The 18131-nt window shown below is 34.3% G+C and overlaps 1 protein-coding gene across 2 annotated transcripts in view; it reads left to right on the top strand.

Moving 5' to 3' along the window:
- LOC110093633 (DNA mismatch repair protein MSH2) overlaps positions 1-10771 on the top strand; it is a 28534-nt gene extending 17763 nt beyond the window's left edge. Inside the window, exons 11-13 of one of the 2 annotated variants that reach the window (XM_020818578.2) lie at positions 878-1077; positions 1600-1752; positions 10383-10771. In XM_020818578.2, coding sequence (XP_020674237.1) covers positions 878-1077; positions 1600-1752; positions 10383-10592 — 563 coding nt within the window. In that variant the 3' untranslated portion in view covers positions 10593-10771. Of the gene's footprint in view, positions 1-877; positions 1078-1599; positions 1753-10382 lie in introns of those variants that run through there. The other variant, XM_020818579.2, reaches the window with a different exon arrangement.
- Positions 10772-18131: the final 7360 nt, after the last annotated feature.

Consider the following 18131-nt stretch of genomic DNA (forward strand, 5'->3'; position numbering starts at 1 on the left):
GACTATTTCTGTAGTTGGCCCTATTTCAATCCCCGTCCATTATATTCATAGTTTCATAATTTCTTGCAAAGGATGCAGATGAACTTGTGGTTACCCATATTAATGATTTTAAAATTTATGTGAACTTCTGACGGCATTAGTTATTTTTTGCTGTTAGCATATAGTATTATCTCATTTGAAACTAGCTCTTGCTCAGCCTTCTCAAGATAAATGTCTTGTTTAACAAGCCCGTAACCTTTTGATTTGGATTTTCTTTTCCTTTGTCAAGGTTTGTGGACATAATTGATCTTGTTTTGGCTGTATAAGTTCTGTTAGGTACATTTTTGGTATATAGCCTCGTTTGTGTTTATCATGCTAAATCTTATGTTATTTATGGCCATTGCTGGAACTTAATTATCAACTTTATCCTGATTAATTTCTTGTTTGTCATGCCCATAGCCTTTTTATTTGAATCATCTTTTCTTGTTGTTTATCACTGTTTGTGAACATATTTGTTCTTGTTTTGGCTGTATAAGTTTTGTTGCGTTGATTTTTTGGCTTACGGCCTCTTTTGCCTTCAAGCTTAATCTATGCTACTTATGGGCATTTCTGGAATTTATTTTCATTCTAAATATGCTTCCTTATAATCAATATTGTACTTTTCATGAATGGTGGGCATTATTAAAGTTAGTTTGTATTAATGATGATTGCTTGCTTAAACTATTTGATTGTGGGCTACTTATGCAAATTTCTGAAATTTTTTTATATTCTAAATATGCTGCCTTATAATCAATATTGTACATGTTCATGAATTGTGGGCATTATTGAAAGTTTTTGTTCTTGATGATTGGATACTAAAATTATTTGATTGTTGACTGCATACTTTTTTCTACTTTAGGTTTAGCATGGGCTATATGTGAGTACCTTGTGCAGGTTACTAGAGCTCCAACCTTGTTTGCTACTCACTTCCACGAACTGACTGCATTGTCCCATGGAACATTTGATGATTCAAGTGGTATGGCAGCCGTTGGAGTGGCAAATTATCATGTTGGGGCACACATAGATCCGTCAAGTCGTAAATTAACTATGCTTTATAAGGTACATCTCAAACTCAAGTGAGGTGAAAATGACTGAGGCTTCGTTTGGTTCTTCCTCTCCTTTTGTAAAAGATAATTTTAGAAACATTAATTAAGAAAATTAAGTTTTCTAACGGAGAAGTAAATATCAAAAAGCTTCTCAAAATAGTAGAAAAATGAAGTTCCCTAAAATAGCATTTCTATAGAAAACAGCGACCAAAAAATAATTTTGACATTTCTAAACAGAAAAGGTAAAAGAATGCCGAAACAAACGAGGCCCGAGTGTTTTATGGTTTCTCTTTGTGAATTAATGCCTTTGGATTTGTTTATACGTGGGTATGATGCTTGAATGAGTATTAATCAAATAAAGCTTTGTAGCCTTCTCTAATTTTAATTGACGTCCCAGTTCCCCGAAGGTTCATGATCCTTAAGTGATTCAGTTGCAAACTTCCTTAAGTATTGAATGCCTCATATGAATCTCGTTAGCCTATGCACACTGTGGTTCCTTTGTGTCTCGTCTTCCTTTGGTTATTTTCATTTGCAGGTAGAACCTGGTGCCTGTGATCAAAGCTTTGGCATCCATGTTGCTGAATTTGCTAACTTCCCCGAGAGTGTTGTGGCTCTTGCCAAAAGGAAGGCTGCTGAGCTGGAAAATTCCGCTCAAACACCAACTACTTCTGATAAATTTAATGGAGAGGTACGCCAAAGCTCAATATTTATCACAATCCATTTTTGGTTGCTAGGTTACTATTAACTCTAATTATATTGTTTAAAAAAATCATTAACTAGTTGATTTTATTTTCTTTAAAAGTCTTTACGTAATCATTGATATATACAGGCAGGCATGCTGGTTCATCAAATTTTATTTTTGCATTTTGCATGATATACATCCTCTTCTCAATTTTATAGTAGGCCGTGTAAATTCATTGTAAAAAAGAAAATAAGCTGGATCAAGTGACCTTGCATCATTTAGGATATGTTTGTTTTGGCGCAAATTAATGAAATGGATATAAAAGAGGAAGCTGGTTGGAATGAAAATTGAAGGAAATTTACAAGCGAAAATTATAGGTAATATTGGCTCTTTTCATAAAAAACAACGGTTGAATAAGAGAAAATTGAGAAAAAGAACACCCACAACACTTTTTTATTGAAAGATGATGTGAAGAAAAGCAAGATACAATAGGATTCTCAATTGGAGAGGAGGATCCTTCTCTCTCAAATCTCTAACCGGCATCTAAAGCTCAAAAACCCTAAGCAAAAACTCAAATTTCAGCCAAAACAAGAGATGAAAAACAAACTCTAGAATTGTTTCTCTTAAACAAACATTAATTCCCCCTAATTACCAAACAACCCCCTATATTTGAAATTTCCCTCCTAAATCTCACCTTAATTCCCCCTTAATTGGGCTTGTGGACCCCATCCTCAAGGGGGCGGTTAGGCTGGGGTGGAACCCCCTTGTTTCGCCTCCTATAGACCCAAATCGGTTTTGGTTGGACCGATTGGATTAGTCTAGGGACCGGTCTAACAATACTCCCCTCCCAAAGAGTCATTTTGGCCTCAAGGTGGAAAGAGTGAAAATGATGCTTTATCCTCTCATATGGCTCCCATGTGGTGTCTTAGTCAGGTAGGTTCTTCCACTTAATCAACAATTCGTTGGCTCTCCTCTCCATGATGTCCCCCCACCCCCCCCCATGCTCCAATGGTTCCAAAATCACCTCCAAATCCTATATCAGTGTCCCCAATAATTCTGAGCTAGCTGCATGATTCCCAACAGCTCTCCTCAACTGTAATATGTGGAATAGTGGGTGTATGAAAACGATCAGGGGTAATCTCAAGCGATAAGCCACTACTCCAATCCTCTCTAATATCTCATAAGAGTTAAAGAACCTCGGGGCTAGCTTCTCATTCCTTTTGCTGACTACTGTCCTCTATCTGTAGGGTCGCAGCTTTATGAACACCCGATCCCCAATGGCGAATTTGACGTCCTTCCTGTGCCCATATACTCGTTTCTTTATAATGCGTTGAGTCCTCAATAGGTGTTTTTTTAACTCAAAGCCCTTTCCTCCAAGTACTGCTCTACTGAAGAGACTGGTGTGTGACTCTGCCCAACATGTGCTAAATGTGGAGGTTCTCTTTCATACATCATTTTGAAAGGAGTCATCTGGGAGACTGAGTGGACAAAGTGTTTTACTAGTATTCTGCCCATGCCAACCATTTAGCCCATAACCTAGGTGTTTCTTAAGCAAAGCATCACATGTATGTCTCCAAGCTCCTGTTCACACTTCAGTTTACCTGTCTGTTTGGTCTGTCTCCAAGCTCCTGTACATGAAGTTCTAGGCAGATCACTATTGTTTCTTTAAATGTTTTGATGATTGCTATATTATTTTATTTTTGTATGTGGATGACATGTTGATTGTAAGATTAGATATTTAGAAGATAAGATGTTTGAAGAAGCAGTTATCAATGAAATTTGAATTGAAAGATCTAGGTCTAGCAAAGCAGAGATAGAAGTGCAGGTATATTGAAGTTGTCTCAAGCTGAGTATGTTGAAAAGGTGATGTAGAGATTCACCATGAGTGAGACAAGGTCAGTTTGCACTCTCTTGGGTAGTCACTTTCAACTATCTAAGAAACAATCACCTAAGTATGAAGCATAGAAAGAATATATTGAGAGGACTCGTTATGCTTCAGTAGTTGGAAGTTTGATATATGCTATGATTGTATGAGACAAGACATAGCATATGCAGTGGAAGTAGTCAACAGATTTATGAGTAACCTAGGCAAACTTTATTGGGAGTTGGTTAAGTGGATCCTTAGGTACTTGAGAGGAAAGACAGAGAGCGAAGTGCTGCGGCGCTCCAAAACTCGGCGTGGCGACATTGTGTTACCCCATACCCCGGCGCTGTCATACAGATAAAAGACAGAGAATTGAGCGCTACAACGCTCCAACTTTGCTCTACGAAGTGGACAGAGCAATTTTCTTTCTCGTTTTTCATTAAGGGTTTTGTCATTTGGTTGTTGTGTAAGAATGGTGCTAGAGAGCAGAGAGACATGGAGAGCGTGAGAGACAAAAGGGATATGTACTAATTCTTACAAATTTTCATTGTAGATTTCTTGGTGTGATGGGGCTCCGTAATTGTTTTTTCAGTTTCAAGTTTTTCTATGTTAAATCCTGACGTTCTTTTCTTTCAACTGCAATTTTCTATTTCTTGTTTGTTTTGTTGTGTAGTTTTACTTCCCACCCCAATAGATGTATAGATAGAGATAACACCACCATATTCTATCACTTAATCATGCTATTATATTGTATTAGATTTTGGGCAAATGTTAGTTTATTTTTTATACCAAAGAGGTTAACCACATATTATGTGAGTGCTTTTATTTCATTGAGGTAATTAAATTGAGTCTATTACATCTACTACATCTAAGGGTAGGAACATTTCAGACAAGTCCACTTGAAGGAAAATTAAATACTTTTGCATCAAGTTCTAAGATTGCTATAAAGATAATTTAAATGTCATCGAATTAGTCATTACGCTAGTGAGTGTTGTGGAAGGAAATAACATATAAATGTGGAGGAAAATAAAATTAATTTTTATGATGAGTTCATGAATTTGATGAAGATAGTAGTGATTTTGATGATTCTTTAATAAATAATTCTTTGAATGTAATGTGTTGCATCATAGATACTCATAAGATTAAATTTGAATGGAAAATAATTGCAATTTTTTAAATTAAAGTAATTTCAATTTTTTAAATTTATTCAAACGTGGGGGGAGGCTTTGCTAACCAATAATTGATTGTGGGAGCTATATGAATATTTTGTCCAAGTTTATTTTAGATGGCTTGCATTTACCTAAATTCACATCTACAATCATATAAAGGTAGTTTTGGTAAATAAAGTTGCTATTTATGCATTTTAAAGATATTTATTTTTTATTCAGTTGTTTATTTATATTGATAGAATTTGGTGATATGTGATGTTCTGTCATGACCCGGTCCATATGCTCGACTTAATGAGGCGGGAATGAAAGTCGGATGGTAGGATCAAATCATTTTAATTCATAAATAATTCAACATTTAAAACATCAAACTTTCTCCTTAATCTGAAGAGCTACTAACAAAATTCTTTAAATACTTAAACTTTGAAAATATTATAAATTACCTATTTTCAGTGTTGTGTCATCTTCTATAAACAAATTCTTCCCTTTCTGTCATTTTTAAATTTCTGAAGACTTACATGAAACATTTATTTAGTGGAATGAGTTTAAAAACTTAGTGGATAACTATTAAAACAATTTACATGCATGAAGTACAATATATATAACTTTATTGTGAATGATGTATGTTCATTAATTTAATATTTGAGATACATTTCATTCTCTGATTCATTTCATTCCATTCATTCATTTATCAATACTATATCATATATCCTTCATTCCTCTATATATATTATATTATATTCATTTATAGCATTAGCATTAACATATATTCCTTTTTCCATTTATTTTGTACATGAGCACCGTCTATATGTATCGAAGGTACAACCATTTTCATTTTTCTTTTCCTTTTCCATTACCTTTTCTCTTTTTCGTGCACGAGTATGCTACTTCCCCAGTCAGTACCATACAGGATTGAACTATTGTACATTTTAATGCATATCATTTTTCCTTTTCTTTTACATTTTTATTTTATTTATCTTTCATTCACTTATATATCATTCATTCATATATCTACTTTTGATACACATATATGTGTCAATATATGTATAAAGATTTTATATCTTTACTTTATATTTTCCTTATATGTATTTTCTTTACATACAATTTTTTTTCACATACATGTATACTTATATATACATTGCTTATTCAATAAGTAATAAAAACAATTCACGAGTCTTAAAATATTTATGTAACATTCTCCTTTTAAAAAATAGAAAATAATACAATAAAGAGTTCTGAAAATACCCACTTTCAATGTTTTGACTTTAACACTTTTCAAATTCTCAACTCTTGTGACGATCTTTCTTACTACAATCACCAATCTCACTGAGAATTCTCTTATTGATGTCGATATTTCACCTTCACACACAATGTTATTCAAATTCTTTTCTAATCCATCTAATCTAATTGACATTAACATTACTAAACCAATTTGAAGAAATTCTCAAAACTTAGAGACATGAAATTCCTAACTTGTATCTTTTACCTCAAAGACACTTTCTTTCTTGTTGAATCAGACTTCCACCAAATTTTGATTTCTTCCTTTCCCTTCTAAAAATCGTCATAGAATAAATTTTAATAATTTTCATTCTACAAATTTAACGGAAGATATATGATAGAAATCACTTACAAATGAGGATTATTATAGCCTAAATTCCTTCTTCTTTCTTTCCCAAATTCTTTCTCTCCACTTTCAATCTCTTCTTTTTCCCTTAATGGAACATCTTTGTTGTTTAGATGAAGAAATATGAAAGGGTTTATACAAAGATAGAAAAAAAATCAACAAACATTCTCTTTTTTTTTAGTCGTTCCCCTTCAACAGAAACTCTCCTCTCGCGATTTCTTCCACTGGAATGAATGAAATGAGTTTTCTCTATAGAGTAGTTAATTTACTCCTACAAACGTGATCCTTCGCTCATAATTGCAAATTGTGCTCGCGATCGGCTCGCCCCAGCTCATGGTTTGTCCGCATGCTCCGTTCCCTTTGGATCGATTTTAATAAAATCTGGTTGGTTCAGTTGAAACGGCACTGCTAAACCGGTCATTACATGTTCTTTATGGTAGATATTAGTTGTATGTGATATTACTCATTTTGTTAGTTAAAGTACATATACTTTGAAGACTAATGGATAAGTGGTAGTTTAGAAACCTATAAAGCTTAAGTAGGAATCTACTAAAGAATCTAGTGGTCCTAATGAAGTTAAATTTTTTTTTTCATATTATGAGTAAACATGCATTAAGAAAGAGAATATGTAGAAAGATGTGATTTATGCCTTGGTTGCAGGGTTGAACAATGTAATATTAGAAATATGACTTTATCTGATGATGTCAATCATGTTTTGGTTGATTTTAAAGATGTTTTTGATGAGCTTTCTAATGATTTATCATGGTTAGAGATATATAATATACTATTGATTAATTCTTTGTTCATGATTGTTGAATTTGTCTAATTATAGGATGAAGCCTATGGAATATATGTTAAAGTTAACATGCATGTTAATGATTTCCTTATGAAGATATTTATTAAGGAAAGCATTGTTGACCTCCATATGTATTTCACCATCGATTTGAGCACATATAACGAAGACGACAACCACCACAACAACAACATCAAGCCTTAGTCCCACTACGTGGGATCAACTACATGAATCATTTTTCTCCATTGTGTCTAATATGACGAGAACGATATAGGATATAATTGATAGAGCACAAAGTTATATATTAGTTAAGGTCAACTTGAATATGTCCTTCTAGACAACATCCACCTTAAGTCTTTAGGGTACTCTTCGGCGAAGCACACAAGCTATTGACAAATTTTTTGGTTAGTTTGAATTAACTAACTCTTTTAACTAAGTAGACTAAAGATAGTGATTGTATGATGGAACCATAGAATTTCATGTATATTTTCGTATTAGATTTATCACAGATATTGAGAAAGCATGATTCTTTTTGTATGGTAGGTCATTTTTTTTTAAATGACATTTAATATTATGATGCATCTTGTATTACTTAACTCTATTGTTTTGAAGTTAAATTATTTTATTTACTTGATATATTTTTTTCTAATCAAGAGATGTGATATTCCTAAGTTATTTTTAGAAGATTGATAAAAATTAGAATACAACCTAAATTTTTTAATTGCCCATCAACCTTCTCATCAACAAAACTAAAGTTGTTAATAAAAGTGCAATAGATATGTCGTTTGTCAAAAAAATCATATATCTTGGTGGGATTTAATATTGCCTTTAATTTATTTTGCATTTCATTTGTACGTTTCCATTTAAGATTTTTATTATATTGTTGTACAAATTTTTAGTTAAATGTCTTTTATTATTATCATTATTATTATTGATGTATCATCCAAAAATTATCTTGACCGGGCTCGAATCTTGAGGCAAAATTAAGTCGTAAACTTTCAAAATTAAAATTGGGATCATCCAGACTCCGATTTCAACAAACTTATAGTCGAATTGAACGTCTCGAAAATACAAACCCAACGACATCAAATTCGACTCAATCCGAGCCCAAATGGGTCCAAATCAAGGACCTGAAGCGCTGTTGGAAGGTTTAAATCACAATTTGGATGACCAAACGATTTCCAAACATGACATGCTTATAGTCGAATTGAGCGGCTCGACGAGATGAATCCAACAAGCCTAAGATCACGGAATTTCGACATCTCTAAGACCTTCAAATATCCAACAAACGGTCCATGATCAAGGGATTGAACATCGGCCGTCCATCCAAACCACTCCCCATTTACCCATGATCTTCCTCCTATTTATGAGTCATGTCAATCTAGAAAATTTATAAATAGACTCATTCTCATGAAAGGAATCCCAAGCAAGAGGGCAAGAGAGAGATCACTCTTGCCTCCTCACTCATCCTCGACCATCGCCCGGAAATCTACCAGACGACCACCCGACCCCGGACTTCCGTTGGACCACCGCCCGACGTCAGACTTCCACAGGACCACCGCCCGACCCCGGAGTTCCGTCGGACCACCGTTCGACGCCGTAGTTCCGTCGGACCACCACCCGATGCCGGAGTTCCGTCGGACTACCACCCGATGTTGGACTTTCGTCGGACCACCGCCCAACGCCAGAGTTCTTTCGGATCCCCACCCGACGCCGGACTTCCTCCGGACCAGCGCCCGACGCCGGAGCTATGCAAGACCATCACTTGAAGCCGGAGTTCTACTGGACCACCACCTAACGTCAGACTTCTGTCGGACCACTGACCGACATCGAAGTTCTGCCAGACCACCACCTGACGTCGGAGTTCTGCTGGACCGCCGCCTAACACTGGAGTTCAGTTGGACCACCGCCTGACACCGGAGTTCCGTCGGACCACGGACTGAGGCTTGGAGTTTCGCCGAACCACCAACCCAAGATGGAGTTCCGCTAGACTGCCGAATAATGCCTAGACCTCTCCGCCTTACAACTCTGGTCTTTCTGACCCCTTTCTCATGCCGACTACGGTCCTTTCAACCTCCATCGCCAGACAACGGTCTTTCTAACCCCTATCTCCTTCTGATTACTGTCCTTCCAATCTCCATCTCCAGATAACGGTCTTTCTGACCCCATTCTCCTGCTGACTATGGTCCTTCTGACCTCCTTCGCCTGCTATGGATCTTCCGACCACCACCGCCAGACAACAGTCTTTCTGACCCATCTCTTGCCGACTACGGTCTTTCTGACCTCTGTCGCCTACTACGGTCCTTCCAACCTCTATCGCCAGAGAACGATCTTTCTGACCACTATCTCTTACCGACTACGGTCCTTCCGACCTCCCTCGCCAGACAACAGTCTTTCTGGCCACTGTCTCTGGCCGACTACGGTCCTTCCGACCTCACGCGCCAAACAACAGTCTTTCTGACCACTGTCTCTCGCCAACTATGGTCCTTCAGACCTAGACAGTGCCAACTACGGTCTTTCAAACCTTTCTCACCAGGCAATAATCCTTCCGACCACCGTCGTCAGACTATGATCTTTCCGACCTCCGTCGCCCGCCGACTATGATTCTGCCTACTAAACAAACATTTCAATACTAATTCTTCCAATTCCCATCTTGTAATATGATGTACATTTGCTACATCAGCCCAAGGCCTTCTTCCCAAAGAAGGACCTCATTTGTACTAGACTGCAAATAATAGTGGATTCATTCAAACTGGGCTAGGCCCCTCGCTTTTTCTCTTTTTCAGGGGTTTCCACGTAAAAACTCTAGTATCTTTTATGAACGCTACACCATTTCTTTCCTTTGATTGCGTGCTGGATCTTCGTACAACGCTAAGATGTTAAACTTTATACTTCTCTACCTCTGCGAACATTCCAGGACGCAACAATTATTATTATTATTATTATTAATATTATCATCATCATCATATTGGAACCAATTTACAATTATATTTATAAAGTTTGTTAAGAGCAAAAAATTTGCTACATGTTTACGGGATACAAATTGACCCGAGTGTAAAAAATATGGAGGCCTGTATTCCATGCACTCAGAAGGGCAAGAACCTGCTATAGTTCATGAGACCTAGAAAACCAAATCTAATTTACTTGTGGGTGCACCACAACTCTAATCTCTGCTCTTTTTGTGGTCAGCCTGGAGCTAAACGGATACAAGTATGCAATCCTGATGAGATGACTACAGGTGCAGCTCGAGCTCGTCGGTTCCTCGAGGAATTTGCCAAAATGCCACTGGACCAAATGGATGTGGAGCAAGCCATGCAGAATGTGAGCAGACTCGCAAGCGAGCTGGAAAAAGATGCTGCTAAGAATGCATGGCTCAAGCAGCTCTTTCTGACCTCATGAATTTGGTTTTTTTGTTCCTGAGCAGCTGATATTGATCCCCTGCGCCAAGCTTGGATATATTTTAAGGCCTTTTTTGTGACTCTCTTCAGCTTTTTGTATTTTTTTGTTTGACTGTAGCTGATGAAGCATATTATGTGGGGGACAATAGAAAGCTTCTCACAATGATTGTTTTGCTTGGATCTTTGATGCGTAAAATTTTCAAAGATCAATGGTTCGTTTTTGAAGAAATTATTCCCTGCGGAGTCCGGACAGTAAAGAAACTTTCGGATATGAGTGTACACACTGTGTACATTAAGTATAAATTTATACATAATTTAATTTTTTTTATAAAGTGTGTACAAATACTATGTGCACTCACATCCGGACAGTCTTACCGTCCGGACTTCACATGAAATAATTTTTCTCGGGTTTGGATGTTGCAAGAAAAGGAAAAAATATTTCAAACATCGATTGTGTAGCAAAATATTTAATTAAAAAAAAAGAGTTGACTTTAAAAAAATAAAAAGCATGTGATAATTATACAATGCAAGGGACAAATGTTCTATCAAGTGGTATGGAGATTATTATGTTTTAAATTCTCAACGGCACGCCCATAAAGACCGTTGAAAAGCTATTGCTATATGACAAACATATTTATTCAAAATTGGTTTCCGATTTCAAAATGTGAAAGAATAAAATCCATTAAGATAGCCGCACCAACTGACTGCTACGCCCATTTTTGGTAAATTTCTTTAGCTTGAATTTTTTTTTTTTAAATATAAGAAGTCCAAGCTCTAATTTTCAAGATGATAAGGTCGGTTGTATGAACTCAAAAGACTACTGATAATAGGCTAGTGATAGTTACGTTTTATTAGGCTGATTTTGAGGTGGAAATGAGTCGAGTAGAGTATCTGTCTCAATGGACGAACCTTGTTTGATTCCGACGGAGGGTAAACTTGACCTTAAGCTCGAGTTGAGCTCATTTACTCAACTTGAAATAGGCTCATTTGAATGCTATTGGCCTTGAGCTCAATAGGAAAGCTTGAGTTTAATTTTAGAAATATTTAAAAAATTCTTTTTATATATTTTATTTCATTATTTTAAAATATATACTAATTTAAACAAGCAGCTTGATAAGTTCACAAATTGAGCTAGGTTGAGCTCTAATTCGAGCTCATAAGATATATTGGGTAAAGCACAAAGTTTTGGCTCGTGAAGTCTAATTAATCTCTTTAGTTAGTCAAATTTGAGTAGGCTCATGAGCCAATTCAACTCAATTACACTCCTACATTGGTTGATTGCAGGTTTTAGCTCTATTTAGGGTCTAAAATCTGAAACTTGGTATAAATATGTAAATGCTGAATTTGTGTTTTGGCACTAAACTCAATTTGAATATAAGACTATTGCAAAGTAAAGTTCTACATTATTAAGCTTTGATGGTTGGTATGAATATATGAATTTGTGTGGTTGGATATGGTTGCTCAAATATTAAGTGCTTTAATCGCAATAATACTTATTTAATTTTGACATTGCCCAATTCTTAGGCCTTCACTTTGAGCTTCAAAAAGCGCGCAAGGGGGGAGGTGGGATCCTTAGGTTTTCGTGAAAGGTGCGCGAGCTGGATGACATTTTTATTGAATACCTAGAAATAGGACACAAGCCGATTAGACGGAATTAGTGATTTAGACATCTCCGCCCCACATCCTTAAACCGTTTGCTCTTGGGGACCTCAGATCACTTTCTTTTTAGTGCTTTCTCAGATGTGTGCAGGCGCTAACATCATTGTTTTAAAAGACGACTGAGGTGTCCCAAATGCGAGTCTTGAAAGGATTTTATGTTGATAAAGTTTTATTTAAATTTAAGAACTTCAATAAAGCCTACATTATTCTTAGGCTTTTAAAACAATTAGAGTCAAATCTTAATTTAGAATTTACAAATAATGATATTATTGTACACCATATTAAGAGAATTTAAATTTAAAAAATATACATAAGAAGGAACATTAATCTCCATATCATCTATAATTGCTACTGCAAACATAAATTTCAGTTGCTTGAGAACAGCTAAGAGCATCATAGGCATACATCTGCTTTAGTAAATTAATAAGTAAGGTCAGTTGTCAAATTATTGGGATATTAATGTGTTGTAGTTGTCACCATTTCCTATTAGAGCTTTTTTGCATTCAATTCAGTGGAGAAAAGGCAGATTTACATTCTTGTTTGACTCATCAATATTTTAGCTACAAACATTTACTACTGCCTAACAAACTTATTTCATGTCATAATTACTACTGTTTATTTGCATGCTCATATAAATCTTTCCAAATATCTTTTCAAATCAAAATTATGAGGTGATAGAGATTTTAGGACAAAGTTTTTATCATTTTTACTGAAATTAGTTTGCTTGCATCTTAGAATCTTGCGAACTATCGAGTTTTTGAATGTAAGTTGCGCCCAAGACTAACCTGTCAAGTGAAAAAAAATTGAAACGGCGAACCAGCCGGATGGGGTGGGAACAACAGAGAATTCAACCCCCTTTGTGGGGCCTATCAAAGTTATAATTACATATGTGAGGAGAATGATTAGGGAAGGAATTAATAAAAGGATTTGAATTCAAAATAGGGAAGAGAAGTAAGGCAAGAGGGATGTTTTTTGGGAAATTAAGGGAGCTTATTTAAGGATTATTCTATGGTTCATGAGGATTATGTGAAATTTTATTTATGATGTAATTTCTTTTCTTTGATGGACTCCTAGTGGTGGCGTCTACGTGGTTTGGGAGAGTCGATTCTACCTCTGTAATTATAGATCATTGTTTCTTGCTTTTGGTTTGAAGTATTAATACAAAAAAATTAGCCACCGTTTCTCAATCCCTTGTAGTTTTTATTCTTACTTCTCGTTGATTTCGCTTCCAAGGCATATCAAATACATGGTCCAATTTTTCACTATTTCCTTGCTAAGTTGTTTTTTTATAGACTCAATTAACCGTTACTTCTCCCACACCAACTTATGTTTTCTATTTCACCGACTTCAAAGAAGCAATAATCGTTTGATCATTATTTTTTAACATTAACTTGGTCATTCAATTAAGATACTCTATCAACTCCAAATCCTTGCTAACTCATTGGGTTCCCCTCATTTTCACCAACTTAATGATAGCCAGTACTTTGATCTTGACCAAAAGCACATTAGCCCGTGCCTCTTTATTGTTGTTCTTTAATTGAAGAAGTCATTGGTCTTAGATAGTCACAATCTTAATGATCTTCTAAAAATGTATGAGTATTAAATCTTTGGACTATTGAGATATTAATATTTTGAATGTTAGTTTTTTTAATATTTAGATATTTGTATAATATATTTTTTATATGCCTCTAGTAAATTCTTGACTACCAAATTTTCAACATTTGTTCTATATTTATGTTATAAATTTTGAATTAAAGTATGACAAATTATTATGAAATTTGGAATTGAATTTTGAATTTATGTTTTTTCTTCTTTAAATAATTTTAAATATATATTAATAATTTACAGAGCTTATGATCTCAACCCTTTGACAGAATCCACCTACGGCTCTTCTATCTAGAATATCGCTAAATGAACAAAACATTATAGGCCTTGATTTTAGGTTATTTTTTATTGCTTTTTAAGCAAATTTTTAATATAATTTTTTGAGACTAAAATTTAATCTAAAAAGTCATAAAAAGCAAATAAAAATTTGTCAAATGAAACCATAATTTGATATAACATACTTTTCATATGCTTTTTTTGGAAGGCTTTATTATCCTTTTAAAACTTATATAAGAGAAATTATTTTTTAACGTTTATAAATATTCAGTTAATTATAATGTATAAATATAAAAATATAAATATAAAAATTAAATTAATTTTAGTAGATCCATATACTTATTTTCTAATTTCTATTATTAACTCTCCCTCCAAAAATATTGTGCACAATCTTGAAAGATATTGTTTATAGGATATTTAAGTTGATGAACAGAATCTCCAAGCTTTGAAAGCTGTGGAATGAATAAATAGCATTACTTATAAGCTTCTAAAACAAGGAAGATCCTTAGCCAATTTAAATGAATCAAACAACATAAAAGTCCAATCTTGTGTGATCTAAAATAAATAAATGAATAAATTCAAAGCGATGAGAATTACATAAATGAAATATACAATCAGATATGAAAGATCAATCGATGCAAATAGAAAAACATAAAGAGAATTAGTAATTGAACAAATAGATAGAGCTGATTCGTTTGCTCTTCCATTTCAGCTCTCGTATGGATATTGAAGGAGATGACCGTGGCACTCGACATGGCGGTCCGTCAAAGGAGACGCGGGGGTAACTTCGGCGGTGGCCGCCGAGGTTGGTAGAGGATAAGGAGGTTGAGGATTGCCACGGAGAGCGGCGGCGGTGGGTAGGAACGGAGGACTGCGAAGGGGGAGCGTCGGCTGCAACGGCCGGGAAGCGATGGAGGGCAACTGCAGTTACGGTGGTACGGCTCCGGCGAATGTCGCCGTGAATACGGGATGCTCGCTTCCCACATTCCCTGACTTTGAACCACCCTGCGTCCGCTGACCCCGCCATCGATTCTGTGCCTTTGCTTCGATTCCGATCGAAGCGCTAGTAATCTAGGATTTGGGTTCTCCTCGATTGATCGATTTTTTGCTTCTCGCTTCTCTCTCCGTTTTATAGAGACCTGTGAACTGTAATTAATATAGAAAGAGGTTTGGAAACAGTGGAGGCACTGTTGAGAAGCCGCTTTGCATACTTGGTTGACTTTTTACTGTTTTTGGGAGTAACATCTATGCATATAATATTTATATTTAAATAGAATAGAATAAATAATTATTGATTCTTTAGATAATAATTTTTAATTATTAAAATATATTTAAATTCTCAATCTATAAAATATCAATATTATATTTTCATTTTCTTTTAAGATTAGAGAATCAAAATGATCATTTATCTGTAATTTAATCATTTGATTTTCATAAAAGAATGAAGAAATTATTTTGTTTACTTTTTAAAATAAAAAATTGATGATATAATATAATATATAAATATATAATAATAATATAATTAATTTATAAAGTAATTCTTCCAATTATTTCTTTGATGGGCCGACAAGCAAAGAGAGAAGAAGAAGAAATGGGTTGGCAACTGTTTGCGGATGGAATGGGCGTCAAGTTTGTAGTCAGAAGAAGAAGACGCTCATAATTGGCCCTTACCCAATGGTTGTTTGCCAATTTTTGTTTTTGTTTTATTTAATTTTAAGCATATTTTTGACATTTTCATGTCAACTATGGGGGTGTAAGTTGGTGGTGTGTGTTTGAGATCTTCTCCTAATACATTAATAAATATTGTTGAACTTTTATAGGGTCTATAATTAAATAGCTTTAATTATATTTATTTATTAGAATTATTTGTTTGTATAATTAATATGGTTGGAAGGTTCCTGTGATCATTTTATTTATTTCTTCTCATATGGTAGAGTAGATACAATATTAAGTAGCATAGGAATTTATGCTTCACTGACCAGTGTCAATGAATAAGAGGAAATGATAGAGTAGAGAGAGTTTTTATATGAGCTTATGGCAGAATTTATGGAGGTGAATGATATTGTCTATTTTAGAGTTTATATTAATTATTCATAGCATTATAAAATAAAATTAATAATTTAAATGGATAAATAGCCTTTTTTTATGATTTAAAAATATGGCTAGAGAGAGAAGAATAAATTATGGCCAATTAAGAGTTTCATAGTGTAGTCGTAGTTTCATTCTAAGATAGGGGGAGATTGGTGGAATAATACTAGGGGTGCATAGAACGACATTCGAGATATTAAATTTATAGACAAGATAGGCTCAAGTGTTTTAAGTCTTGAAAGTTCTTTGAAGTAGTCATTATAATATCATTGAACTATATTTACATGAATATTTAAACACCACAAATCCTTGTGGAGTGTTTCCTCTTTCGAATTGAGGTAGAGGCGTATTGATTTATCGGTGAGAGCAAACTGGGCATTCACATGAATATATATGATTAATTCAATGGGTATTGTGTTGCGTTGTTTGGTGTATGAGTGGCTTTGTCTAGGTACTAATATGGTGTGGGTAGTCGGATTTGTACAATTTGGGTATTATGAACACTAGGTGTAGAGACCGTAATATACATACTGCTGGTAGACCATGTTTTTGCGGTTCAATGGATTAGGAACTATTCATTGGAGTTTTTAAACAGCAGACTATATCTGATGATGTGAGGCAAATGCTTAGGAACCTACCAATCAATATACTATTACATTACTTGCTAATATCACTCACAATGCAGCGTAAGGGCTCTCGACTAATAAGATGGGCGATGGAGACATATGTTGATATTGTGTCTAAAAAGAATATTTAATAAAGTAATCATTTTTTGAGATAGTAGGAAACTGGAACCAATAGGAGCATTTTAAAGAAAGTGTTGTAACTCATAAGGTGGAAACATAAATATAAGGAGGAGATATACGGAGTGGCTGAACAATTAAATATGTACTGAGATTGAATAGAAGATGTGGTTGTGAGATAAATTCTTATAGGATAAAATTTTACTTTTGAGACAATATAGTCATTTACTATAATATATGATAAAGGAGTTAACTATTTACTAAATTAGTCATTTCAACCATAATAAATTTCATATAAATTAACAAAATGTCATTATTATCGGTCATGAATTGTAGGTCTTAATGAATCTCTACATTGCAATAATTAGATTTTAATCATTGAGTATTTTTTAATTGATCTAGGGTGAAGGTAAAATCGACTTTATTAAAAAAAAATACCAATACACATAACGCAAGAAATAATTTAAACTAAATTTTTGATAAATCCAATTTGCCAACAATAATATCAAGTTTTTACTTGATAGTTCAATGCAAATTGATGTTTACTGACAAAAATTAAAATGATATGTGATATCCTAAGAGAAGCATGATGCACTACAAACACTTTTTTAATTAAGATAGCGACGTATATATATGCCTCTTAATCAAATGTTGTACGTGAAGCTCAAGGATATTTAAACGTATAAGGGATATGAACTCAAAGGATCAATTATTATCCATTCAGGGAAGTAAACAATTAAAGAATTAAATTTTTCTAAAAATCACACAAATAAACCATTTTTTTTTTTTTTTTTTTTTTTTTTTTTTAAGAATTAACTATTACAAATAGCTTGTTCTATTCTTAATAAACTATGCTTCATCGTTTAGTTATGAACTTAGTATTTGGTTTAAAGTCAGATGAGACCGTAGTTGTTGTATTTGGATACATCTTAATTTTTCAGAAAAAAATTTTAATTAATCAAAAAAATTAAAAAACATATCTCACTGAAGATAAATTGTGAATCAAATCATCTAGAAACAAAAAGACGTCATCACCCAGTATGTAACTGCTTACAGATAAGCATATGCCAATAATTTTGCATCCAATCTCTGACAATAATTTTTCGTAAGGTATCATGATATGCAATGATGCTAATTTACTTTTATTTTGGTCACCAGTACAAAATACA

The sequence above is a fragment of the Dendrobium catenatum genome, unplaced genomic scaffold (genome assembly GCF_001605985.2).
Source record: "Dendrobium catenatum unplaced genomic scaffold, ASM160598v2 fragScaff_scaffold_1520, whole genome shotgun sequence".
NCBI lineage: Eukaryota > Viridiplantae > Streptophyta > Magnoliopsida > Asparagales > Orchidaceae > Dendrobium > Dendrobium catenatum.